This window comes from Bombus terrestris, chromosome 9, assembly GCF_910591885.1.
Source record: "Bombus terrestris chromosome 9, iyBomTerr1.2, whole genome shotgun sequence".
NCBI classification, from domain to species: domain Eukaryota; kingdom Metazoa; phylum Arthropoda; class Insecta; order Hymenoptera; family Apidae; genus Bombus; species Bombus terrestris.
Window position 1 is genome coordinate 17,740,178 of NC_063277.1, and position 26,632 is coordinate 17,766,809.

General features: G+C 38.7%; 1 protein-coding gene across 4 annotated transcripts; it reads right to left on the minus strand.

Annotated features, from left to right (window-relative positions):
- Positions 1–5,480: 5,480 nt before the first annotated feature.
- On the minus strand, positions 5,481–25,663 carry LOC100648138 (homeobox protein XENK-2). Of its 4 annotated transcripts, none has more exons than XM_012312273.3 (4): positions 25,123–25,663; positions 12,318–12,415; positions 11,729–11,879; positions 5,481–8,881 (listed from the first exon to the last, which is right to left on the minus strand). In XM_012312273.3, exons 2-4 carry the CDS (start codon positions 12,369–12,371, stop codon positions 8,376–8,378), a joined length of 711 nt encoding a protein of 236 aa, XP_012167663.2. In that variant the 5' UTR covers positions 12,372–12,415; positions 25,123–25,663; the 3' UTR covers positions 5,481–8,375. The 4 variants fall into 4 exon arrangements, with proteins under 4 accessions (XP_012167663.2, XP_012167662.1, XP_048264330.1 ...); XM_012312272.3 differs by having other exon boundaries at positions 11,729–11,932; XM_048408373.1 differs by lacking the exon at positions 25,123–25,663 and adding an exon at positions 14,552–15,628 and having other exon boundaries at positions 11,729–11,932.
- Between the last annotated feature and the right edge of the window lie 969 nt (positions 25,664–26,632).

Here is a 26,632-nt window from a genome sequence, read left to right on the forward strand (position 1 = left end):
TCGACGATGCCATCTTCTTGCAGAACGAGCGGTAATCATTGTTCCTCATCTTCGTCCAATTCTTTTCCTATTTTCTTCGGTCAATGCTTTTCTCGTTGAAAAATTGAATTTCCTTTTTATCAACAGCTTTTACAAATAGCGAAAAGTTTTTGTCCTATCGGATGTTTCTTTAACTGGACTCGAAGAAATGTCTCGACAGTTTATAATATCGTTCATCATCTGTTATTTAAAATTAAACGATCGATCGATCAACGTTTCTATCTATCGTGTGAATAAAAACTACCACAAATTTTCAAGGAAACGGTGGAAAAAGAGAAACGCGTTTCGTCGTAAGGGAAGATATAGTTTCTTCGAGGTTTCTTCGCATCAAGGTTAAAGCCGCGACGATGATTGGAAAAGCTGGAAGATTGGCGTATTTGCACGTGCATCCTCGAATTGTTGTTCGACCGTTCATCGTCCGTAGATTTCTTTCAAACTGCTAACAATACAATGAACCAGCGTTCCGCGCGCGCCAACCAGAAAACTTCTGGGATTGAAAAACTTTCGGTAGAATTTCTTTTTCCCCTACTGGCCAAACACGAACGGACATTCAGATTTCCGTCGGACGCGTAGATCAAACTCTGAACGAATGCTAAACGTCCTTCTGAAGCAATCGTTCATCGGTAAAAAATTCTTTTTTTTTGATAAGGATATTATACTCGATGATACGCTTAGTTAACGAATTTTAGGACATTGATAATATTACGAGAAAACGAATGAAAAAGTAAAGCGTTAAAAATAACACAGATTCAAAAAATGGAAGCGCTATATATTGAAACGATATTAAAATGTTATTTGATATTCTCGATTCAAAGCATTGGCCGATGTGAGCGCCGACTGAGAAGGGCACATCGTCGAATCAATATCAATTAGGATGCTTCTTCCGGTCACGTGTCTTTGCACCCCGGTATATTATCGGCACGTGTCCTGTTGTAACTTCTAAAAAATTTTGATAAGAAGGGAACGTCGTTTCCGGTTCCGACCCAATCCTGGAACAATGAAAGCTACTCTGCGTTTCAACCGGATCACACGACCCGAAGGGTTATCAGAAACGGAACGCTGATCAATCGCAAGTTCATCGAAGAAATTGTCTACTTGCGATTTACAATTTTACAATTTACCATATACAGAAAATTTACAGTGAAATTTCCGAGCACGAGGTACGGAAGATGAGAATATAGAAAAATGCATCTCCTTCTACGAAGATATAGGAGAAGAGATCCCATACTTGTTCGATTTCTCTCGAAACAAATATCACCAACTTCAACTACAAAATTCTAAGACCAACGTAATTTCAAGATTTCCGACCAAGCTTGAAATTTCTTCCAAGAATATCCTCGATCGCAACGACGTTTTTTAATCTTTGTACGAACGTTTATCTGTCGACGTCTGCTCGCAATTCGTCTAATACGCTGTTGCAAAGGGATGGTTTAAGCGAACACGAGCATAGAAGATAGTTAACGTATGCAAGGGTAGAGGGTTAAAAAGAGTCCACGCAAACATCTCATACATTACACGGAATTTCCACCCCACGGAAACCAGCCAATAAAATACCCCCGGAACACGGGTGTCGTCCACTCGCCCTCTCCATCCTGAATCGTAACTGCATTGTCCAACTTTTTTCGTTTTTCTTTTTCCACCCCTCTTTTCTCTCCTGCCTTGTTCATCCACTCCTCACCCTTTTCACCGATACTTTCTAGTTTTCCTTTTTTTCCTTGTTCCTCGAAGTACGTGTACACCCCCTCGATTACATTCGGAAATATTAGGGGACGTCCCGCCGTTCGACAAACTATCAATTTATTCTCTTCTTTCCATTGATCGAAGACCACGTGACATCGCTGGACCCTATATTCCTTTTTCTTTTATTCCCAACTTTTTCTAGTTTCGGAGATGCCTAATCTGTTAAGGAGATACGGTTGTTTTGCTTCTTTCTGATCGTCGAAACGCCCAGCTCGAGGTCGTAATGGAAGAAAATTTTACATTGAATTATCCTCTCGCCTTATTTATTGCGAATATTTTGTCCAAATATTCCAAGTGATTGCGGATTTTGTCAATACCATCTAATGACACTTTGTAGCGGCATATGCGTCTTAGGACGTTTCGATACGAACATGCCTCACACCGTCGTTTTGCCACAGAGGATTAACACTGCACAACAAAGCAATTTCTCTGCTACGTGCAACCTACAACCGGTCACAAGTTTAAACCTTCTGGTACCCCCTCGACCAGTATAAATAGACGACCATGTTCTCCAATAGTCAGTCAGTCAGTCAGTCAGTCAGTCAGTTAGTCGATCGAATAAGTATAACGAATCAGTCTAGCGAATTGCCATAACAATTAGTATCAGTACCACGCAATCTTATAACGAATATCATCAAGCGAGCAACGCTTGCGATTAACTTTGTATTCTACACTTTAAAATATCTGTAAATATAGTTAATTGAATTAACTCGTCTCGTTATTAATTTAACCAACAACACGTCTCACCGTCCACCACAATTTAGTTGCCAACCCAATATCCCAATCGAATAATTTTCCTCCGCCGTACAATCAAATTATTCTATGCCCTTCGAGAAGAGAATTCGATGAACGAGCACTTTACCGCACCAGGAGATCGAGTAGAGTTCCTAGCTAAAGGTCTGGACGGTGGACTACGTCGAAATCTCTATAGATTACGGCCGGCCGTATAAATCATGGCCGGCGGCTGGTGAATGTTATCTCGCGCTTCCGGTTCAACGCACCGACATTTCGCGCACACCACCGCGAAATATTCCTCCGTGGGGTGGTTTCGTTTTGTAGAAGGACCAGGCACAAAGCATATGCTGCCCGCTGTCCACTCCATTTACTTCGCTACGTCATCTCTCGCGTTACTCGACCGAGCGAGATAACCAGGGACCAAGAGAAAGGGATCTACGGAACAGGGATACGTTGAATTGCTCGAAAAGTGCAACATATTTTCGATGGTCACTGGTTACTTACTCAGCGGAGGGCAGAGATGTTACGTTGAAGATTTGATTTTCATTTTCTTCGAGACGACATCGACGTTGTTCGACGGTGAAGAGGAATTTTAAACGATTCGTTTCGTTTACGTTTCGAGCGTGGTTTATCTCCAATTTGTGATCCTCCAATTTTTATATTTCGATCTGGCTGTTACTTTTAACCAACATACGGAATTGTTTACGATTTAAGAAAATCTTTAGCGGAAAATTGGAACGAGTCGTGGATATTAACAATGATTCTTACAAATGTCCTGTAACTTTATGTATCGGAAATACCGACGTTTCAGTTTTAGAGATGAAGCGGATCTTTCGAAATCTTTGAAAGTCTTCGTAATCGTACGTGTGTGTTTAATCGCGTTAAATGTAAAATAAAATGAAATTCCGAAAATGCTAAGAAACGTTACTTTAAAAAATTACGTTCCTTATTTGCTCGTGTTTACCCAAAAATTTCTACGATATTTCGTTTTATCTATTTTTAAGATATCTTTCGTTTTACAGAATATCAGATTTGGTTATTACAATTCCCAAGTCCAATTTAATTATCCCATATTTAGATTCCGAGAATCGTATGTTTTGCGAATGTACGATACGCAGGGGCAAAATACATGGTTCGATTTATAAGAGCGTCTTTATCGGCGAGTTTCCTTTTCCTCGCGATTGAAATAATCGATTATCAATCGGAGAACAACCAATCGGATTGCGTAGCGTTTCTGCACTTTGCTAAAGCCAGTAATCGATCAATCATCACCTGAATTATTTATCGACTTATCTGCGATCGCTAATTCGTTGCAGAGTATAATGGCACGATGTTTTCCTGTTCAAACAAAACTGATATTCGTTTCATTTCATCGTATTAAGGGCTAAAACGTGGAACTTGTGAAACAAGTCGTTCCATATTTGTAATTTTCAATTATTTCGAATTTTTCTCGAATATTCGTATCGCTATCGTATCTTTCTAAATATTTATTTTAAAAATATACTCGTATTAAATATTACTCGATGCTCAACGAATTCGCCGTTTCGAAATTCCGTTATCTGAATATTTCACTACGCGTATACTCTCTATGGTATCAAATAATATTTTGCATAAAAGGCAGGAAGATCGTGTATAGACTTGGTCGTGGTGACTTAAAGTTCAGTTTTACGAAACATACTCAGTGGTCAGTTTCCATGCGAACGGTACACCACGCAAATTCGAGTGGATTACGATATCGTTGGCATTGTGATGGAAAAATGAAAAGTTCTGAACAGAGGTCGAAATGCGGTCCCTGTCGAAGTTCGACAGGACGCCCTCAGGAAATCTAAACCGGTAACAAGATGGCTGCTCGGAAACGGAAACCGGAAGCTTGTCACTCAAGCTACACCGGCTTCCGGCGTGTCCCGAAAAAGGGAAATGTTATAGAACGGTCGAGAAGAGAAATAAAAAGGAACGAGGGATGGAATAGGGGAGAGATCTGTCTCGAGTGTATTGTTTTATCGCGTTTCCCTTGTAAATGCTTACTTAAATTATCATACGCGTATATAGATATTATATAACCATTGATTTTCATAAAAAGATGAAACAAAATTTCAAGTTGCGGTATTTCGGTATTCTAATTATACCCTCGTTGTATTTAGAAAGCCAATAGCTCGATCTAAAATTTGATTAGGTAAATCTTTTATCCTTCGACGATTAGAAATGTCGAGACGTATCAATTAAACGATTAAAAATGACGATCATTGTCTGAAAATATACATCGCAACAATCACAGCGATTTTCCACGATAAGAAGAATCATTTTTCAATTTACCATTCTTCCTACTTAAAGTATCGCCGATAACTTTCGTTATCGCTTTATTCACGGCATATAATCATTTTCAATTCGAGGAGACAAATTTCGCAACATCGTATAGCACCAATATCGATAACCGTATATTCTCGATCAATACGTAGGTAACTTACGAAATCACTTGAATAATTATAAACTACTTATCATCATGCACGTTTCATGCAAAAGATCATACGACTCGACTGATAATTATAATCGTTACATCTGTTTGATTCCAGTAGCAATTACGAAGTTGCTAATCTAGTTTTATTCGATGTTCTTGACAACAAAATACGTCAGAGCGATATTAAAAATCCTGTATCGTATTGCGAAACGATATATTGATATACAGGTTAATATCGATCATAAATTTTCACACGTCGTAGATATATTTTATTTGACTTTATAGAAGAGTTAAACGACGATATTAAAATTATTTATTTCTTTCTTCAGAATACTTTAAATACACAACATTTCTGATATTCTATATTTTATAATATCTAGGAAACTCTAATTTATTACTTTAAAGAGAGCGTATATATCATCGTTGTTTGGTATCGTTGTTTCGCCTCGAAGTATTTTAATATTACGATAGCTTTTTTTTTAATGGGACAAAAGGAATAAAATACAACCGATTCGTTTAAGATTCGATTTTATTAAATATGCATCTGATATATCAGACTACTATGTATTATACACAATGTACATATATACAACCTATTCGATGTAATTACACGCTACTTAATTAAAGGTGATAAACTGGGATCTCTGTATCGACTGGTATCTGTCACGTCACTTTTCTATAATTACACTATAATACCTGTTTCCCCCTCGTTCTACGAAACGCATCTCTGAGAAACGAAACAATCGAGAATCTTCGTAGTACGATAACGCGAAAAAAATGTTCTCTTTAACGTGGCATTTACAAAACTGGCCTGTGTTTATTTTACAACGGACGTTCAAATCGTATAATTATGACTTACCGTTTAATACTTTCCTCAACGATCGCAATATTCGAATTTCTGTTACGAATCTACATACGATGATTTCTCTTTTTGTTTCTAAGAAAAAGAAAAAAACAAAAAAGAGAAGAAATTATCCCTTAAAGGCTATCATGCGTGGGATTTCGTCCCATACGAATTTTCGTCTACCATCAGCAACAGTATTATTTCTAATCACTGCAAATAAAGAAATTGTCTAACGTCCATTTAATATCGAACGATAACAAATGGACGTTATTTTGATTCGTAAGATGTGCTGTAATCTTTCACCAGTGACAACCTTTAAGAATGAAATCTTTCGTGTTGCAAGCTTCATTCTTCTGACTAATTACATTTTGTAAGAATGTACATGTAACGACCTTTTTACTCTCTAACTCTCCACGAGAGATTGTTTTTCGCTTTATTTTATCTCGTTATCGCGATTAGATTAATAGAAAGTGGTGTGTTCTTATTACATAAGAGCGATCAGGAATTTTTGCAACTTTGCTGCACGCCATTTTCTTTTACAAACGTCTTACGAAAAACGACGATATTAGCTTTGATACTTGATTTCTTTATCCGTTATTCGTAAGAGGGAACGACGGATCTCTGTTAGGATCTTTAAGTACGAACGTGAGAAATACTTTTCTCAAAGTACACTCATATATACACATACATACACGCTACATGGACTAACCACAGCTTTGTACAAATCGAAGAAAGAAAACGAATAACCTGGAAACTGCGAATCTATCTAACGATACTGGCCAAAAATTTGAAATCACGCTCTTAGCTATGCTTAATCGATCTTCTCGACTAACGACGACGGTTGCTTGTAGGAGTATTCGAGGATATTTGGTATTAAAGCTATTTCAGATATCGGTAAACGCGTGGTTGGGGTGATAGATGGTCGTTAAATTATAATAATTATAATAATTACAATAATTTAAATTAAGCTACTTAATTTTTTAGGATACCCAGCCTTATTGCATATTATTCTTGATTTTATGCGATAAAACCTACTAATACTCTAAAATTAAGTAATCTAATCGAAATCGTTCTTCATGGTCAAAGTTCTTTCGTTCCTCTAGTTTAGTTAATTTAAATTTATTTGACTAGAAAGTATTACGAATTAGCAAAATTATACATCAACTCGTACAGTGATTCCAAAGTTTTGACTCGACCATGCTTACGTATATACATACGTATCTTATCCAATTGTCTATTTATAGGCGTAGTAGATCACTCTGTCGTTATGACGCGTAGGATTTTTCGTCTTTGGTTTTGCCAGTCCACCGCGAACGTCTGATACAATCGAGGAAACACGACGTAGTCACATCGGTAGTCGCATAGTATCACTCGAATGACACTTTTATCGATTAAAAGTTTCATCGAATTTATACCGTGTCTCTATCGTGCGGCGTTCGATCATTCATTAGAATGATACGAATTAGAACGCCTCTGTCTATCGTCAACTTCGACCGGGAGTAATTCGTTTATTCTAACAACGAGAACACGAATATCCTCGAAGTTTCGTAGACAACACACTCTTCGTTACTGTTAACGACACCTACGCTGATAATACCTTTCATTCTTGATAATTTTACTACGAATGGTAACGGTAACATCTTTTTCCCATCGGAATTCACTTTAGAGTTTCGGCATGATTTTTCTTAGAGTTATCCTTCAGATGCCAACTTTGTGTTTTTCTTCTTCGATCCACGACATCTCACTGACTTTTTCCTCGTCAATTTGTATTCTCCGTATTTTGGAAGTTATCGATAACAACGTCTTATTGACTTGTTCGTAACCGATTTTTATCGTCGATGTTTACCGGTATATATTACTTTAGGATTCTTCGATCATCACTTGTCTTTTTTAAGAACTGAACTTTTCGGTTAAGATATTGTTTACGAAGCACTTAATCCGCTGTTGACCGTGGTTTTAAGATACTTTTCCGATTTTGGATGGGCTACAGTCGTCGATTCTACTCAGATTATTCTTCCTTTCAAAAATATCTAACCTTCGTTGTTGGTAATAATCGTCGACGAAATTATTCACAAGTTATCTTTCGATCTTCGTTCATCAAAATCTGATAATTATCGATATTAATATTAATATTCAATGGAGAAACTCTGTTTCCCGTTCCTCTCGGAAAACCATAAATAATAACCATCGATCGAATTGTTCACAAATCTTCACAGAATTCGGTCGCGAAAACCATCAACAGTTTTATTCACAAGAAAAGACATCACCCATCCATTTTCTCTTCTTCGTTTCAGGAAGAGTGTCCATTATTCGTAGACAGTAACCATATTTCATCTTGCATCACCGGAATCTAATCACTTAACAATAACAATCTTCCACCGTTTCGTCCACAAACCTGCGGATAAACCTACCCCCTATAACGATTATCCCGATTCCCATTTCCCAACAATCCCTCAGATATCCCAGTACCAACAATGTCAAATAGTCTAGCAATAGTCCACGACGAAATTGCAATTCGCAATTTATTTGGCGATTGCGTTTAACAGTTCACCGTTGCTTCTTTTACCACCAGTATGGCTTTTGCATGTACGGAGGCATAGGAACTTGGCCAGTGCTTGGATACGTGGTGGGTTCCATTAATTTCGACTGACAAGGTTTTCCATCCTTGATCAACAATGGGACCGCGACTCTTCTAGGTGAACATCCACTTCCACTGGCCTCTACCCTTTCAGTGGCTGCTCGTTTTGTCTTGTACCTGTGATTCTGGAACCAAATTTTCACCTGCGTGGGCGTCAGTCGAATGATCGAGGCCAGATGCTCTCTTTCCGGCGCGCTCAAGTATCTCTGTTGTCGAAAACGCCTCTCGAGCTCGAACGTTTGCGCCTTCGAGAACAACACTCGTCTTTTTCGTTTCTTGTGCTCTGTCTCGTGTGGTTGCGCCTCGTTTGCCTGCTGTTCGTCTTCGAAATCGGCAGACTCCTCCTCTTTACACTCGTGGTTTGTCTCCTGTTTCGGCGGGAACGAAAGATCCGAGATCGTCGGGCTCGTCGAGTCTGGCTGCTGCAACACTGCAATTTTGAACATCACGATATTACTTTCCAAATTGAACGTACGTTTCTCGTGGCATTTTTTGTTGAGTCGAATTAGCTGCTAAAGGCGAATTTTGATCGATCGATGAACGTTGCGAAAGTTTCTCAGATATTCTACGTTCTAATCGTAAGAAAATTCGACGATCCGACGAATCCTGCGAAAAGCGTTTGGGAGATTGAGCGACGAGAATAGGTTGAACTTGGGCGGAATTTTAAAAACAACCAATTGGAACTTGTGCGTTAATCTTGTTGCATTAATCGATCGGACACCAAGTCAAATAAGTATCCATATACCAGGATGAATTATAATTTCTCGTCTCTCGATTGAAAAGTTAGTAGATTAAAGAGCTGTAAATGCTTTTTTACTAATCTAGTATTTTTCTAACTTTTCTACAATCATAATCCTTTAAAAGACGTTTTGACAGAATCATATAATTTCTATGCCCCTGACAGTTACTCGTATATGTTACTTTTCCGAGAATTACTACGTCTCTACCCGGAGTTAGAAGTCAATTTCGTTTTAGTTTCTCAAAAATGAATAAACATCGTTTGGAAAGAATCATCGTCAGAATGATTGAAATATTACCACAGCTGCATTTTTTACTACCCTTCAACTCCTAACGCTGATTGCAAGCCTGTATCGATCTTCTCGAGTCTTGTGAACGAGTTTGCTCATCGTTCAGACGACGTACATACGTAGCTCATTTAAATGCATCAGGATAAATCAAGCGATTGAACCGACGATGTTTTGCCGACCATGATTACTACTACATTCCATTTGCAAAAAAACAATATAAATCGATCGATCGCTCGTACAGCGAAATTGCTCTGCCAACTATTAAACATTGCAAACAGCAGGAACTGTTCGATGTACAATAAAAGTATTCTCGATTGAAACACAAGCGGAAGATTTGACTAATTATTAAGCTGCTGTTAATTGTAAAATTCTAAAAAATGAATATATAATAAAAACGACGAAACTTGGATTAGAAATAGTAGAAATTGTTCGAGATACAATAAAAGCACTCTCGGTTGAAACACAAGCGGAAGATTTGACTAATTATTAAGCTGCTGTTAATTGTAAAATTCTAAAAAATGAATATATAATAGAAACGACGAAACGTGGATTAGAAATTAGAAATAAAGGAAGCATATAGACCAGAATTTAGTATACTCGGTCTGTTCGCCATTTAATCCAACAATATTTTGATTAATCTTCGGCTAAAGTGGCAAATACCACGGTGGCCTAGAGACACGCTAATTTAATGTACAACTACGAGGCCCCTGGATTCGTGAACATACAATACGCTTTTGTGAAAGACCCGTAAGCCTGGTTGGGGTGAGTGTGAAGCAATATAGAGCCTGTTTGATACCCTATCGCACCCCATGGGACCGACTGTATCATTTTCATGGGAGATTAGGCTGTAGTCGCAGTCGCGTCGTGATTTCAATTAGACATTCCTCGCTACGGAGACGTTAACATCTTCGAAAAGAACGATTCTGCGATTAATTAAGCTCTAATTTCGAGATACCACCAGCATCAGATTTCCCTTTCACGTGAGAAACTTGCGATCCTTGTCAAATTATTTTACTAAGAGAGCAAGTAGTCGCGAGCTCTGTTTTTCTGAATATCTCACATTCTACGAGCTTCTCCGAGTTTTAGAAATACTCGAGTCGGAATTTAGTGCGTTTTATCGTAATCCTGGCAAGAATAAGGTGCAACTAAACGATTAACGAGTTTCTCGATAAAATACTAACTCTTCGTGAATAAATTTAAATAAATCTTTAGGTCTCGTTCGACGTTTCTCAAGGAAGTTTTTCAATTTACAGAAATCGATCTAAACGATCGTTTTTCGCAAGAGAAATATATACTGCGTAAAAACATTGAGAATTCCAGCAAATTCGCTACCTGATCGGAACCACGTTTTTCACATGTAAAGGGGTGAAACGCGCGATTTCTCGGTTCCACGAATGTTCAACGAGAAAAAAAGGGATGGGGATATAAAAGGAATAAAACGAAGGGAAGATAAGGAGAAAAGGTGAAAAGAGCGGATAGGTGGATTTTTTGGGCGTGACAATTTCGATTCATCGAGGACCTACAGGGCTACACGCATCTGTCCTCGAAGGGACATCTGTCTTCTTGTATTGGCCAATCGGTGCACAGGACCCACAAGGATCTTTTATAGGACCATTAGATCCTGCTTAGCCGACGCGGGCCAATTGTAGGGTGTTAAATAAATAAGGGTTTCGATACAGCCCCTTCTTCCTACGTTATACACTGCCTCTTAGAAGTATTCTTTGGTCGATTTGGACAGCAAAAGCACAAGAACGTTGGTGAAATGTGCGAGACACGTTTTTCGCACACGAAAATTACCATAATTTATCAAACTTGTGAATAAAGTTAATTTTTTATTATTCGTAATTAGGGACATTCTCATTGTAAATAAGACACATGGAAGAATTTGAGAAGAAAATCGGGAAAAATATGCAGGATATCCTAAGGAATGGCGTTATAATTATGGACGATGAACCGAACTATGATATCAGCTAAACTACGAACTAAACCAAACTACGGATATTTATGCAAATTTCTTGTGAATACAAAAAGAAATATATATAGATCCTAAGTAGAGATTCATTCTCTGAATATTACAACAGATACTTTGAATATTTCGTATTATACGCATCCTATGCATTTTTGTACGTATAGGTATTTCAATTTTCCATAAACGCATAAACAGCCGCAGTCCACTCATCGCCAATCGCTTTTAATCTCTGTATCGGCGATTTCCAACGATTTATGATGCTTTCTTTCTTCTTACTCACCATTAACTTCCTCCAGGGGCTGAGGTAACGTGGTTGGTAACGTTGGACCAGTCGGCCATCCCAGTAAACCAGGTGGCGGGGGTGGTAGGGTGCCTCTGTTCAAGTTCGCGTATATCGCGGGCTGTAACATGGCCGTCGTGTGTTCGAAAAACTGTTGATACGCCGACGGAACATCGTTCGTGGTCGGTAGCACCGTGGTACTACCTATAACGAAAATTTTCAGGATCCAAGTCTTTAACATCGATTGCATCTGGCTTTAAATTTGCAATAATATTTTGTTGAAAATTTGAGCCAAGTTAATTTATCGGAGAAATTAATTAATAAAACGATAGAACGATATGACTGAAATTTCCAACGTTTTAAAACTAAGCACGAAATTATACGCGCGAAATTTTTAAATTTCCAAACGAGCGTAGAAATTTCTAAGGAAAGAACTAGATCGTAGCAATCGGCGGATCCTATCGCGAAGTTGATTGATTCTAATGGAAACCGATAGCGTAAAATACGAGTGTTAATCGATTCTTCTACGATGGAGATTTAACAGAGAGACTTGACTATAAAAGATTAGAAAAATTGTGCTTCTTCTTACCTTGTACCTCCGTTTCTTCCTGGGACGGTTTAGAATCAAGCTGCAGGATGTCATGGATGTGGAAACTCGTTCTGGGCATCTTGATGCTCTCCAATATTCTGCAACAGCAAAAGCACAAAGAAAAACCATTAGAAAACGCGGAAAATATTCATCTCCGCCGACAGGATTACTCTGATCGAGCATCTACCTGTTTGAATATATTTCTCATTTAAATACACGTGCACAGCTACTGTTAGTATGTAAATGTACTCCAAAACAGAAGGAAAGAATTATCTTGAAAAAACGATATGAAAGTAAATGTAGGTAGAATTTGTAAAATCATAGAAAAATTAAGCTATCGGTCGAAATAACAGGATCGAGACTTAGGGTCGTGGATTTAGTTTAAACGAAAGGCTGTTGCGAGTCGAGAAGTCGGGCACGAAGGTCGGTTTTCAACGGAATCAATCCAATTTTCCAAGTTTTCCTGCGGAGCGAAAAGCGTCAAGAAGCCAGCAGGACACTTAAGACCCGATTAGACGCGTTCTGTGCCGTCAAAAGACTGGATACCTGCAGCTTTGCTGCCAAACAACTTGTCTTCCGGCACAGAAGCGAATTTTTGGCCTTCTAGTTTAAGCCAAGCCTGCCTATTATCGCAACACGTTCGGCCACGTTCCTGGTTCAAAAAGCCATCAGAAAATTTTCTTAATCGACGCCTGTCCACCGCACTGTTTCTCGATATCGGAGTTTTGCCGGTGTTTTAGGAAAAAGAAGATTTAAAAAGTCTGATAAGGATAAAGATATCAGAGCGTTTTGATATCGCGTTGTATAGAAATTTCCAGGATTATCGATCTTCCGTGTTGGTAAGTTTCAGGATTAGATCGTTAACTTCCATTCCTACAACTACAATCTTGTACAGTGGCGCAATGCGACCATTAAAGCGCTCGTTACACAAAGATACGCGAAATGATACGATTTTTAAAAGGTGAACACATTTTCAGAAATGGATACAAATTTTCGTGTAAATAAAAGACTGCGCTTTGTAATAAAATTTCTTCTTCGCGATAGAAAAATCAGAGTCTCAGATTTACGGCAATATACCGTTTCTTTATGCTCTTCGTTCGAACTTGTAGCAGAATTGCGAACCGACATAGAAGTTTCCACTTTAGTCGAAGGAAATGAGAAAGTTAAATCCCAAGCGGAAGAATTTCCGTTTCCTCTAAATAACTAAAGTTCCTTCTACTTGCCAGAACGAATACCGAAATCGCGAAACTAATGAAAAAAGTTCGTGGGAAGTTCGATGGAACTCGCGTTCGAAAATAAAACAGTCGCTGGAAATTTTCAACCGGGAACTTGGCCGAAGAAGAAACTAATTAGCGTTACTTTTCGCCCCTAAAACCGATCGTTCGCTAGCAATTAAAATGGATGTTGCAGCATCGAAGTCACCAGCGATTCCAACTTCGAATTAAGCATCGCGATATTTTTAAAGTTTGTTCCGAAGAATTTCCGATTTTCTCTTTATTACAGCGTTGTCAGCTGTTTTGCAACGAAAAGTTGATCGATGAAACCATGCGCGTTATAGAAGTTAATCAGGGATATCGATAATCGAACGAGTGCTCGATAAGCTTCGATACATGTCACCGGAGCCACGTGGAAGAATTCGAGGGCCATCAAGATCTCCTTTCGATTACCAGACAATAAATAATTACCGATAATATTATCGAGGGACTGCCCACGATTTTTTCCTCTATCTCGGGCCATTTTCGAACTCTGTTATGTTTTTAGAAAAATTGTAAACCAACCGTAGATAACGTTTCCTTATTTTTTCATTATATAATAGTTGACGAACAAATCACGATTCTTCTAATTTCGATATATACTAAATCCCTCCAATTTCCCAAGAAACCCAACATTTACCGCGTTCACGTACCAAAATAAAATTCTACCACGAATCGAACTAAAAATCTACGCGATACTATGCAACAAGAACCTCTCTGTTTAGCCAACTAAAGCCATTCCCCGTTTGTTCTTCCCTAAATTATTTTATCGAAATCTCGTTTCACGAGAATCCAACCGGAGGAGCATGCGAAAATTTTGCAAGGATACCGCCTAAGTGTCTGATCTAACGATCGAATTCTACTCTACTCGGAGAGGGTGGGTAGGGCAGGATGGGCATTGTCGGCAAAATAAGCTTCGTACACGTGATATATTCGTTATGTATCTTTTTTTTTTTCTTCTTTTTCATCTAGTTCGTTTACCTATTATTGAAAGCGATCTGGCTGTACCAGACGTGATTCAAGAGACTGGTCGGATAGGATAGCAGCGGCCAGGGTAGAATCTTATTCTTGTCTGCCATTTTGAAAGATCGAGGAGATGTTAGTAGTGGCGTCAGTACATGTTAATGTCCTCGTGGTTCTCGCACACTCGTTCACGCACCGACGTTCCCTCTTTTTCTATTACTCCCTTTCTCCCGCCTCTTTTATCTTTCAAAACCCCCTCTTTCCGTTCGATTTTCTTTTCTAAAACTCTCTCCTACCTTCTGCTTACTATCACTCGTCCACTCTCGTCCCCTTTTCCTACTCCAACTTGCTTAAATATCACTTCCCCAAATCACTCCGAATCGCTCGTCGTTCAGACGATCGGTACACTCGCACACCCGACCATTGTCTTCCTATCGAACGGTCCTTCGTGGCTCATCGTTCGTTTCACTAACACTCGCGAGTTCGATCTTGGTTTAGATTCTAGACGACACACCGTTATGCTTTCAAGCAACGACGTTTGAATCTTTTAAACGTTCCGCGGCATCGTCACGAGAACCAGGAGCTCGTGGAAACGTCGCGCCAACTCGCATCACGTTCATTTTGTATCGAGGTAGAAATTGTAGGAGATCGAGAAGATCGGAGGAAACGGGTAGACGCGATTCGACTTGGTCTAGACTGAAGGACTCTCCTTGTACTTTTTGAGTGTCCTCGACGAACACTTGACGGCTAGTGTTCCCTACCTCCGTACAGTTTCGCTCGTCAAGCACCCTCGAAGCCGAGGGCGGATCTTCGCCAGGGGCGGGGATTGCCGAGCTCACCCTCCGGCCCGAGTCGCACGACAGTCCACCCCTCTCTGTCAGCCAAGAGAATTAGCTGGCTGAATTTTCCAGCGAACGTAGTAGACCGTTCTTTCGAGCGGACAGCATAGAAATCAATCTAGGAGAGAGAAACGTTCTAACTGTTCCATTACGTCTATGGGGATTTCAGGTGGAAACGGGTGGCTCGAAAGGACAAGCTTCTTTGGAGATTCGCGCAGGGGTAGGTTTGTATCCGCAGCTTCGAGAAATACTTTCGGGAAGGAACTAGTTTTCGATAGTTTCCCAGTTGTTTGAATATTCTTAACTTCTTACGCGGTTCCTCGCAAGCATTAGACACGCGATTATGAAAATTGTCATCGAAAACGAAACGATTAAAAAATTGAATCTACCAAACTAATTCAACGAAATTCGATGCAACGTTTCTCGACCGGAACGTTTACTCGTTTCAAAAACAAATATACTCGGGCCAAAAGCAAATAGGTCAACCTGTCTAAAAATCCACCGCCTAATCGGTGGAAGCAGCATGCAGCCGGCAGTCTACTTTTGAGATCGAAGAGTGCAACGTAACAGAAGCTGGAATGAAAATTTATTGAAATTGCGAAACGCTCGAGCAAACGCTCGTAAACGAGAATAGACTGTCCAGAGGCGCTAGGGGTAAATTTTCATCGAAGGGGTGGAGCCTCGCGTGGACCAATCGGACGCTAGTTTCTAGAGGATCGGCCCTGAGAAGTGTCTAGGGGGTTGATTTTAACCCTCGTCGCGGCTCCACCAATCGGATCGCTCCATCGATCAGGGCTTTTTACACCGAGAGCATACTTTGCGTCGAGTGTTAATGTGAAAGGGCATTAGCGGTGCTTTTACCGTGTCATTTCGATTTTTTCTTCCTCTTCGTCTCTCTTCTGTCAATTTTAGGCCACTTCCTTTACGGTTCGTTTTCTTTCTGTATTTATACTGCAACGATACCGTGTGTGTCGATAGTCGAAAGTGGGTTAGAAGCGTCCTCGGGCGTAGTCACGATCGTACGTAACGATCGTGACTTAGTTTATGCCGTTGAAGGTCTGACACGGCTTCCTGCCGGTTGGTATCGCGTATTACGAAACGTGGAAAAATTGACGCGTCCGAATAACAAATGCAAATACGGAGACTTTGATCTTTCGCTGTTATCGACTTTTGGAACTACGCGTGATTTTCCATGCCACGTTGATGTTACGATCATACGTTGTTTAATATTATGGAAGCGTGATAAACAGAAAAATTATATCTGTACTTTGTCAATTTCTATGAATAAAAAATATTACGATTGATTCGTAGATATCGAGCATTAAATATATAAATACTAATGTTTACGATATCGATGGCAATCAAATTCCCGATGTATGAGATTTTGAAATCGATGATCGAACATCTAACGTGATTATTTCCTAACGTGGATTACTCTGGATAATCGGGTCATACTTTGAGCTGGTTCGGATAGTATAGGTTTTGAGATAACTTAAAGTAGAGTATTTGTTAGATCGATAAAGTCATTGAAGTAGGGATTATACTAATTTCATTGCCAAATGTAAGAACACAGATGGTTTATTCAAGAATATTAAAGAATATTTCCCAACCATATTTCCATCTTCCTAATGTCATAATCTCAGAAAATAACATTATAATACTTAATAACATCCTACTGTGTACTATCTTAACGATATATCCTACTATATTTTAACCAGGATAATTCTCACCGACGTACTAAGAATATATAGAATGAGAGTTACGATAATCCTCGGTATACCACTTTTATTCTTTCTTTTGTCCATCGCTTTATCCCCTTCGCGTTGGTAAACTCAGTTGGTAAACTAATCAGTTTCTACAATTGTCCCGACTCTCTTCCAAATTCTTGAAATACCTCAACTTCTTGACAATATCGTTACTCGCCTTTTTACTATATACGCAAATTAGCCACAGTTCCGCCTTCACGTCCCAGTCACAAATCATACGCCTAAGGAAATCTGTCCAATTGAAAACACAGGCGATTGTTCGTAAAAACCTGTACAGGTAGGAATTACTCGAAGGAAGGACAAATTGATCCTGTTAATGCTTTCCCGAGAGCCGGAAACGTATAATAGACCGGCAGGTTGTATCAAATCGTGTAGAAACTGACCCGCATAAATACAGGTATATTATGATGCGCGTATACGCGAGAAGAGACAGGCGAAAAAGCGTGAATCGGAGAGAAGAGAAGAGAAGAGAAGAGGCAAAGGGACAGGGGCGACGATGGAGCGGGTTTCCGGTTTATTCAGTTCCAGGCTTTGTGCGATCGCGTGGGTCCCTGCTCGGCGAAAAAGTCAAAAAGTACGGAACAGGGCGGTTCCAACCTTTCTGACTTTTCTCATGAGCTCTTGCCCTTTCGGATTTATCGCCGTTGGAAAATCTTTGCGTCGAACCGCTTCGTTTCCGACCCATCTAATTTTAACACATTTCTGAGATTTTCCATACACGTAGTTTTTCATCGGCAGAGGAAATGGTATTCGTAATCGATATTTAGGAACAGAAATATCGCTAGTTGTACCGATATTAAGATATTAAGATATTAAGATAGCGTCAATGGGATTGAGAATGTTGTTAACATTGAACAGAATATTGGCGCTGTTGATATTAAAAATATTATCAATGTTAAAGATGTAAATATGCTGGGATTGATAATATAGGAAATGGATATTAACGATACTGGTATTAAGAATGTTATTAACGTGAAAAATTGATGTCAATGGCATCAGAATCGAAAGTACCTGTGTAAGAATATCGTGGGATATTCATTAAGATATCGAAACGTTTAGAAATAAATATCTACGTAACTTTTGATTTTCTGTTTTAGCAAAGCGAAGTTGAGCTGTATATGGTAGCTAAGGCAGTGTTACAAGTGCAATTATCGATACTCACGAGTGAATAGAAGGGAGTGAATCATTCGTGTTACTAGAACAGAAAATCGTAAATTACTTTGACAGGCTCGATTCACGCGCTTCCGTTACTTTACATTTCTATCCAGTGTTTCAAGTTTTTATAAGTACAGACTTCGAGACTCAATTTATTCTTCGACCCTGTTTCAAAATGCCAACCGAAAAGAGAAAGAGAATCCAGGAACGTTGCAATTTATGGTATATTCACGATCGTGTTGCATCGGTCGTCATAATTTATACCAAAAAATCTTCTATTGCAAAACAAGAGATCAAAGGATATTTTCTATTTCAAATCCACGTTATACGTCGTCTATCTCAAGTTATGCGAAAGACGCAATAAGATATAGCTGAGAGAAAAAGACAAAATTAGAGAAAGGATATAAGGAGAAACAACTAAAAGTTACGAACAATCTGAAACAGTTCAGTTCTGAAACAACGACTCGAAGAATTCTCCAACGTTCGCTTAAAAAGCATTTATCGCAATTATTACACACAGAGACCAATGAATATCGTATCTACAGGGAAAGAAATATCAGAAGAACGGTGGAAGAAGATAGGTAAAAGTCACGAAACATTAAGAACAAAGATCAATCCGCAGCATGCACGAACAAGGATCGTCGAGTAGAGGCTCTCGCGTGTTCAGCGAAACTCTTTTCCAGAAGACGACGCCGAGCGTGCACGAATCGTCTGCCGTTTCCACGGCTGCGCCGTTCTAACTCGGTTAGAATCGGATTCAACGAGACGCTCTCGTGATTTTTCCAATGATTGTTCGCCCGAGTCCGCTGAAAACTTCAAAGCGTCGACGTACTTTTGCTGGAAGAAGAGCAACGGAGGAAGGAAATGGTGGAAGGAAAGGGAGCGAGGGAAACAAGAGAGGAAAAAAAAAAAGGTAGAAGAATACTGGAGAAGTTCGAGCTGCCGGGCAATCGAGCAACATTTGCCAGGATCCCACGACTGTTTGGCGATAGCTGTGCCAACTTGTTTCGAGCACGCAACCCAATTTGTCTGCGTCTCATTGTTTTACCGGCCTCGCCGCGCGATCCTCCTGCTTTCTTCGCTGAATATTGTCCAAAGGGTATCGTGGCATGGGTTATCATGGCCCTTCGATGATCGAGTGTTATTATACCGAGGGTTTTTACCTGCCAATACTGTAGGATCAGGATTATCCGAATTAGTTTTTTACAGAGAAATCGGATAATTCAATTTTTCGAATAGCAGAACGACTGAAATTGTTGCTACGTGTCTTTTATCATCTAAAAATCAGCTTCTTGTAACGTTAGGATCGCCAAGTTGTATTTAACCGTACATACAAATAACTAGCATCTATCTCAATACTTAAAATTCAATAAACGTTGTGCCAAATACCTACGAGGCCAAAAAGAGAAGCAGAAATCGATTAACAGATTAGATTCGAGCGTTTAAATTCTGATAATCTTCTCAATAGCTCTTAGCTCAATACCTCATTGATTAACTCGAACTGATCGGTTAAACTGGGTGCTCAAGGTACTGGTTGAAATTCTAAGGTAAACCACGGTAGCTCATCCAACTAACTCGTGCGTAGCCTGCCTTCCAGTTAATCCGCTGTTTGAGGAAACCGGTTTCTCTTGCATTTGTTAAGCCGATACTTCTCAATCGACTATGCCAGATTTGCTGGTGGGCTAGTGCGAATTGTAAGTGGTTTAAGGTTCGAGATTATTTTGGAGATCTTTAAGAAGCGTGGCAAAATATAAAGATATCGGGAGAAGCGAAGGGAAACTTCTTGGCCAGTTGGTAGGCAATTGAACCTAATGTTGGTTGCAATAAATCGCCAGTATCATTCTTTGGGAGTTACACTCTCCCTTGGAAAAATTTTCATTGCTGTTGTTGGTTTATGGCTCTGCTGTAGCGATATTCAACGTGGAAACACAATAGATGCAAATTAGGTAACACAATGGCGAGGAAAATTGTTAATTCGAGGAACTGTTTTTCAACTTTTGTTCGCTGATACTTAAAAGACAGAAAGGGACTAGCAAAAATATTGGAATTCGTCGAATAATGAGATTACATAGAATTTTTACAACGGTATTTGAGAAAATAGAAAACGAAATGTTATATATCGAAATTTGTACGGTAGAAGTATTATTAATAATGTATTGTTAGTTTGCAGAAGGTAGATAAAAATTAGAAATCGTAGAAGTACAATGCGAAAGATAATTTTCTATTCGTCTCCATAAAATTGAGAAAAGTCTGTCATTAATTATATTTATAATATTACAGTAAATAGTAACCTACAGTGGCTACGTAAAGCATTTGCACGCCATTTGAATAAAATATCGAAAACATAATACTCGTCGTGACGTTTATAAAACAAATCTCTATGTAGCTTCTATTTCATTTGTGTTTCATAGACAGTTGCGAACAATGGTGTTCATAAAAATCTGAGTTTGGATGAGCATTTACGTTCTGATTAATAAGATTCGTACAGAAAATCGTATCACACAAACGTATCCATAATATCGAATGAAAAGAATTTAATATGAAATGAAAATCCATAATATTGGACAACACTCGAGTCGTCAAGTAGACGAGTAACGATACTCAAAAATTTTTACGATCCCCATGTAACAGGCACTCAAGCCGGCACTCGAGGGTGACCGTTTCGATAGTCGAGCTGGTAAACTCTAGTACCACTTGAACATTTAGATTTCGCATATATAAACGCAGATCTACGAAATACAAAAGACCGGTTGAACTGCGAAGAAAAACCGGAAATAGCGTTTCAAAGGAAAAGAGGTCGGCATCGGAAATTGTAGAGGAAAATGTTGCGTTGGCACGTACTGGCAATAAATAAGAACGTGGTAGGAACCTCAGGTGGCCGACAGGTACCGATATTGTCATGTTAATGAAAGATACGGAAAATATCTGCTAAATGGATGGAACATCTATTCATCTTGGCACGTTTCACAGCCTCAACACCTGAATCCTTCTGTGAACCGACCAAGTATCAAGTGGTCATTCGAGGATACGCTCAAGCGTGTCCAAAAAATCGAATTCGGCTGTTGCAGTCGGTTTACCACTCTTCAAACTTTCGAGTGCCGTTTCTCCACGAGTCATAATCATCTGAATCGAATATTATTCGATGTTATTTTATTAATTATCAAATTCGCAAATTTGCAGGCTTTGATTACAGATATGTACATACCTGTATAGAGGCTATCGAGATAATTAACGTTGACTTTTATCGACATAATTATTACGACGCTACTACTTGGCTATTCATCCCTATAGCATTCGGTATATTTATCTTTGGAAATAACTTAAGTCTAACGCGTCCACTCTACGCTCTTCATCCCTGGAACACTTTGTCAACATCTGAACGTACCCTTGGTGGTATCCTTTTCGAAAAACCCTTGAAAATCCACTTTCTGTTCGCTTGTACCTATACCAGCAGACTCTTCACCCTCGATGACGAACGACGACAAGAAAGAAGAAAAGCAAAGAGGGGAGAATGACGGCGGGAAAACGAACATTCTACGTTCATTCATGAAACCAGTTACAATGGATCAGCGGAGCCTGGAATCGTGAATGAACGTAGTACGTCTAGTAGTAGGTGGCCCGACGGGTGGCTTTCGAGGAACCCTCTTCCACAAAGCATTTTCCTTTTTTTCAGAAGAACTTCTCCCTATCTTCGACGCGATGGAATGTCACTGGGCCAAACGTGACCCAAACTGTGCACGGCTCGTTAAGGACCAGCTACCGCCGCTATCGTTTAAGAAACGTTTAAGAAGTTATTCGAGGCAGGCACAAGGATAAGTTCCATTCGCTTTTTCGGTCAGTCGGACATCTTATACATAAGAACGGAAAATAAGGTTCTGGAAAAGTAATTCTTGTATACTGGCCTTGATCTACACTCGAGAACTTTTGTCCCTCTCGATAACTTTTTCTCCTTCATCCTGTTACGTGCACGTGTACGGAGCTTCGATGATTAGAGATTTTTTGTTTAGTAGTTGTTACTATCAGCTTGTCCGAAAAGTTTCTTTCGTTTTGTGAGGAAATAATAAAAATTTTGTTCTGTAGAGATAAACATCGTGATATTTTACACACTTGGTTTCACGTTTGTATAAAGGTGCACTGTTGTAAAAAAACACGTTTGCGAAAGAAAGACACTTTCCGGACAACCTAATACATACAGGGTGCAACTGGAACTGGCTGTATCTTCTAAACGGTTAGGGATAGAAGAAGATGTCATAAGCGAAAGTTAAATGGTATCGGGCGGTGCATAATATGCAACTAATTTTATGCATTTTTACGCATCAGAAAGATGCAACTACATTTTCTTTTTTTAATAGAAACCTATATTTCTGACTGCAACAATCGATGCAGTTCCTTGTTCTCGATATAAAAGTACTAACATACTTAGGTCCTAAACTTTATTCATTAGGAAGTTATCGAAGCTAAAATTTCTCTGAATTATTTTAATTAATCAGAACGTGATCGATAACACCTACAAGATTGATACGATACGCGTATATTAAATTTGAAATATTAAATAGCTCTCGCTAACTGTTTATTAAATATTAGTTAGTAAATTTTTTACCAGAAAGGATATTGTCAACTCTTTTATCTTTCAATTATTCGTGTTCCGTTGGTTTGAAAAAATGTCCGACTATCTGATCGCTCTTTGATCTTCAAACCACAGAGTTACATATTTTTAATCTAAAATCTGAACGTAATTCCTGGAAACATGACTTTCGACGCTTATAATCTTCTTGCATAAAATGATCGAAGAATTTTCAATCAATATCGAAGAGGAATTTCCCAGTTGGTGAAACAATGCGCGAATAAATATTCCACAGTGTTCTGGCATCGTTTCGCGTTATCTTATGTATCTAATCATTAATCACGTGAGACGTGACGAACAATAAGAGAAAAAAAAGAGTGGAATACGTCCGTCAGTAGGATCGCGTGGTCATATCGATCGACCTGCATCGAACTGTGGCAATCGGACGAATGTAGTTCGCGTGTCGACCGAATCTAACATTAAGATCGAAGGCTTATCGTTTCTCGATCGAAAGACAAATCTCATTGTACGCTCGTAGATCGTAATTGAGAGATGCAAATGATTTTTAATTCACTTTCCATAGAACGATCCTTAGGAATATTTTCTTAATTTTATCATTTTTATCGTCGTGTTAATTTCTTCTTGTATAGGTATATCAAATATTTATAATGGTGAAAGCGCATTTTTAATAACAACAGTCACGTAATAATCATTACTCTAAAATCTTACAAATCTTTTTCAACTTTTGTGAACTCTCGATTGATTCATCATCGAAGATGATTAGCTGGAGACACGGGCTGGGTTACTTTATTTTAAAATACGTATTTAATTCGAATTTGTATTCCTGTTTTGTACGATGAAGATCATCGGTGGCGTTTAAAAATATTTTTAGAATGTTTGTTATGTCCTGGCAACAAAGTTGCAAAATCCAATGGAAAAACTGAACAAGACTTTATTAGAGAAATTAGTTTACTATTTGTCCGGAATATCACCAATCCTCTATATTTCAAGTAACATACGAAGCTTTTGCAATAAACTTGACAAATCAGTGCCTGGCGAGATACCGATTTTTAATTCGAGATAACGTTACCAAGAGTCATAATTTTCCATGTGACTTATAAATACGTAATCTAAAGAGATTAAACGGCGCCATGAAAAAATATGTAATACCTTAAAAAAGATTTGTTCTTTCGCGAGTATCACCTTGATTTCTCGTATATCCTCGCGGATTTTACTTGAAATATGATAAGGTAGAGACATTTGAGTCGAGACAAATCGTATCGTTTAGTAGTTTTCTCGCGTGACCATAAAAATTTGGAACTATAAAAACGAAACGTAGAATCTCATAAAAAAGATCGTTTTATCGAAGAACAAGGATATGTACAAATACCTTTTATACTTATTTTATATACACTCGTATCTTTATGAATATAATTAGAAGAAAAAAAAAACGAAAATTACGTAGAAAATACCAAATATTACGACAAGTATTATATCTTGAATATTTCGTATATCTCATAAATGCGTAAAAATCCGCGGTCTCGTTATTACATCAAATCATAACTGTGCCTCGTAATATATACAAGTTCGATTATGCACAGTTCGAGATTGAATCTCAAGATATCGAAGCTTAGGTGACTAAAATAATCCTTACTTACTGCGATCGTTGGATTCGATCGAATACGAGACATTTTGTAAACAATATCGATGATACTATGTGGTAATATCGTGGCATTGGTACTGAGGGATCGATCAGTACATCTGATTAGGCGGATAACGCCGGGAACCGGAAGCGAACGTTTAAGAGCAGTCACGCATATTGGTTAGGCGAATCCTTCGGTATAGAGTGGTACGCCTTGTTACACGACGGGACACGCGAGAACCGAAAGGGCCCAAGTACCAACACCTGTTGGTTTCCACCATAAATTTTGGATTAATCGTAACGCGGATAGTCGCTCCCCGTGTTTCTAATTGCGAGTCAGCGTTTCGAACTCGAAACTCGTCGATCGTGAAATTGTTCGAGCTTTCTAGGAAATCGGTGTTCGCTGCAACATCGCGATTGTGAAACGTTTGTTGCAGAGGTGATTTTGAAAAAAGAGTATACCGAAGAAGATTATTTTCCTTCGATCTTTTCATCCTCAATTTTCATCAACGACGATTCAATTCTCAAAGGAAATTAGTTTCCACTTGATCGTTGCTTCTTATACGAAGCAAGCAAACCAAGTTCCATCGTTTGATAAATCGATTTTCTCGTAGGATCCTTACCTATAGTCCTCCTCGACGTAATCCGGAGGGAACAGATGCCAGGATGCGTCGTAGCATTCGTCGTATCCGTTTGCCATTTTCCAGCGTTCTCTTCTTTAACTGTCTTTTTCTCTCTCTTTGTTTCTCTTCACCTTTTTGTTTCTAGATCGTGAGCCTGCTTCGTATTCCTACGACAGCTCGCGAGAAAGTCTTGCTCTCTGCTTTAGACTCTCGTTCAACCTCGAAAGCGACTGATCTTTGGCGACGAGTTCATTCGAAAGGATATTTTTCATACAAATGTAGAAAACAGGCCCGGCACTTCAATAAATCATTGAAATATAACCCAGGCTTGATCCTGGCTTGTCCATTAATTTTTCAATATTTCGAACTACGCACGAACACGTTACGAGACGATACCGAGAACCATAGCATAATTGTCTACCACGTAAGAATCAATTTTCTGTGATGCAAGTATCGACTCACAGACGGGCACAGACGATCGAAATTGTCCACGACAATTTCGAAATCGACACCTCGACCAAACCGTGATACCGTGTTCTCAGTTACTGAGAACTATACGTGGATATATCGATCACCTATATATTGTATCGAAAATATGGCTACCAGATAGGAGCTCCGGCAACGTTATCTGTTTGATAACACCCTATATAGATTAGTTTGACTACTGTAACGTCAGACAGGACTGTACACGTTGGGAATATAGGCTATAAACCAAAAATTTGGAAACACTTTCCTAATTGTGTTGATCAAATATTTGGAATTTGTAGCGCGTGTTCTATAGGATCTAAGAATTTTGAGGAGGTCAACTTGGAATTTTATATATTTTAGTACTTTTTACATTAAGAAACTCTTTGATAAAGAATTATTCATTTTTTTGGCATTAATTTAACAGCTAATTTATGATTAGTTTAACGAATTAATTAATGAAATTATTGAATTAATATAATATTGGTACAATTAATGATATGGTTGTAAAATGTTTCACTAGTAGAGTGCATATTCATTCATCTGCTAATTTTCTCATTAATTCGAAATTAATGCTCTAAATACGTAAATGTACGATAGAATTGTTTGCTGTAATATCATTTTTGTCACCAAGAAGCTTCTTACGATAGCGGAATTGGAAATTTGCTTCTGTCGAAAATTGTCTTGCCACGGTCTATCTTTGAATGATTTTTAATAATTTAACTTTGGTGAGAAGGTTGGTCTGTTAAACGTAAAGACAGTTTATCGTTGCCATCGCTGCGTCAGGGGAAAAAGTTGTCGCGAAGTAGAAAAGTACGGTATAGAAGAAGTAGAAATAATAGATTGCCATATCTTTCACGTGTGGTTTCATGTTGATATCTCGGACCAATGGTAGTGATCTGTGTTACTGTTTCTATGCTAGCCTGACATAAAAAAGCTCCCAATAGATACGCACGTACAATATTTACTATCACTGTTTTTATTACTTCATAATTACATTACACGATAGACATTCTTCACATCAATTTTGTGATTTATATGTCGT

Excerpts from the sequence above, each read along its gene's own strand:
- LOC100648138 (XM_048408373.1), bottom strand. The coding sequence starts at position 14,649 with ATGGCAGACAAGAATAAGATTCTACCCTGGCCGCTGCTATCCTATCCG. Across the intron at positions 12,416-14,551 it reads CAGATCGCTTTCAATAATAG|AATATTGGAGAGCATCAAGA; the intron begins GTAAACGAACTA and ends TTGCTGTTGCAG. Across the intron at positions 11,933-12,317 it reads GGAAGAAACGGAGGTACAAG|GTAGTACCACGGTGCTACCG; the intron begins GTAAGAAGAAGC and ends TTTTCGTTATAG.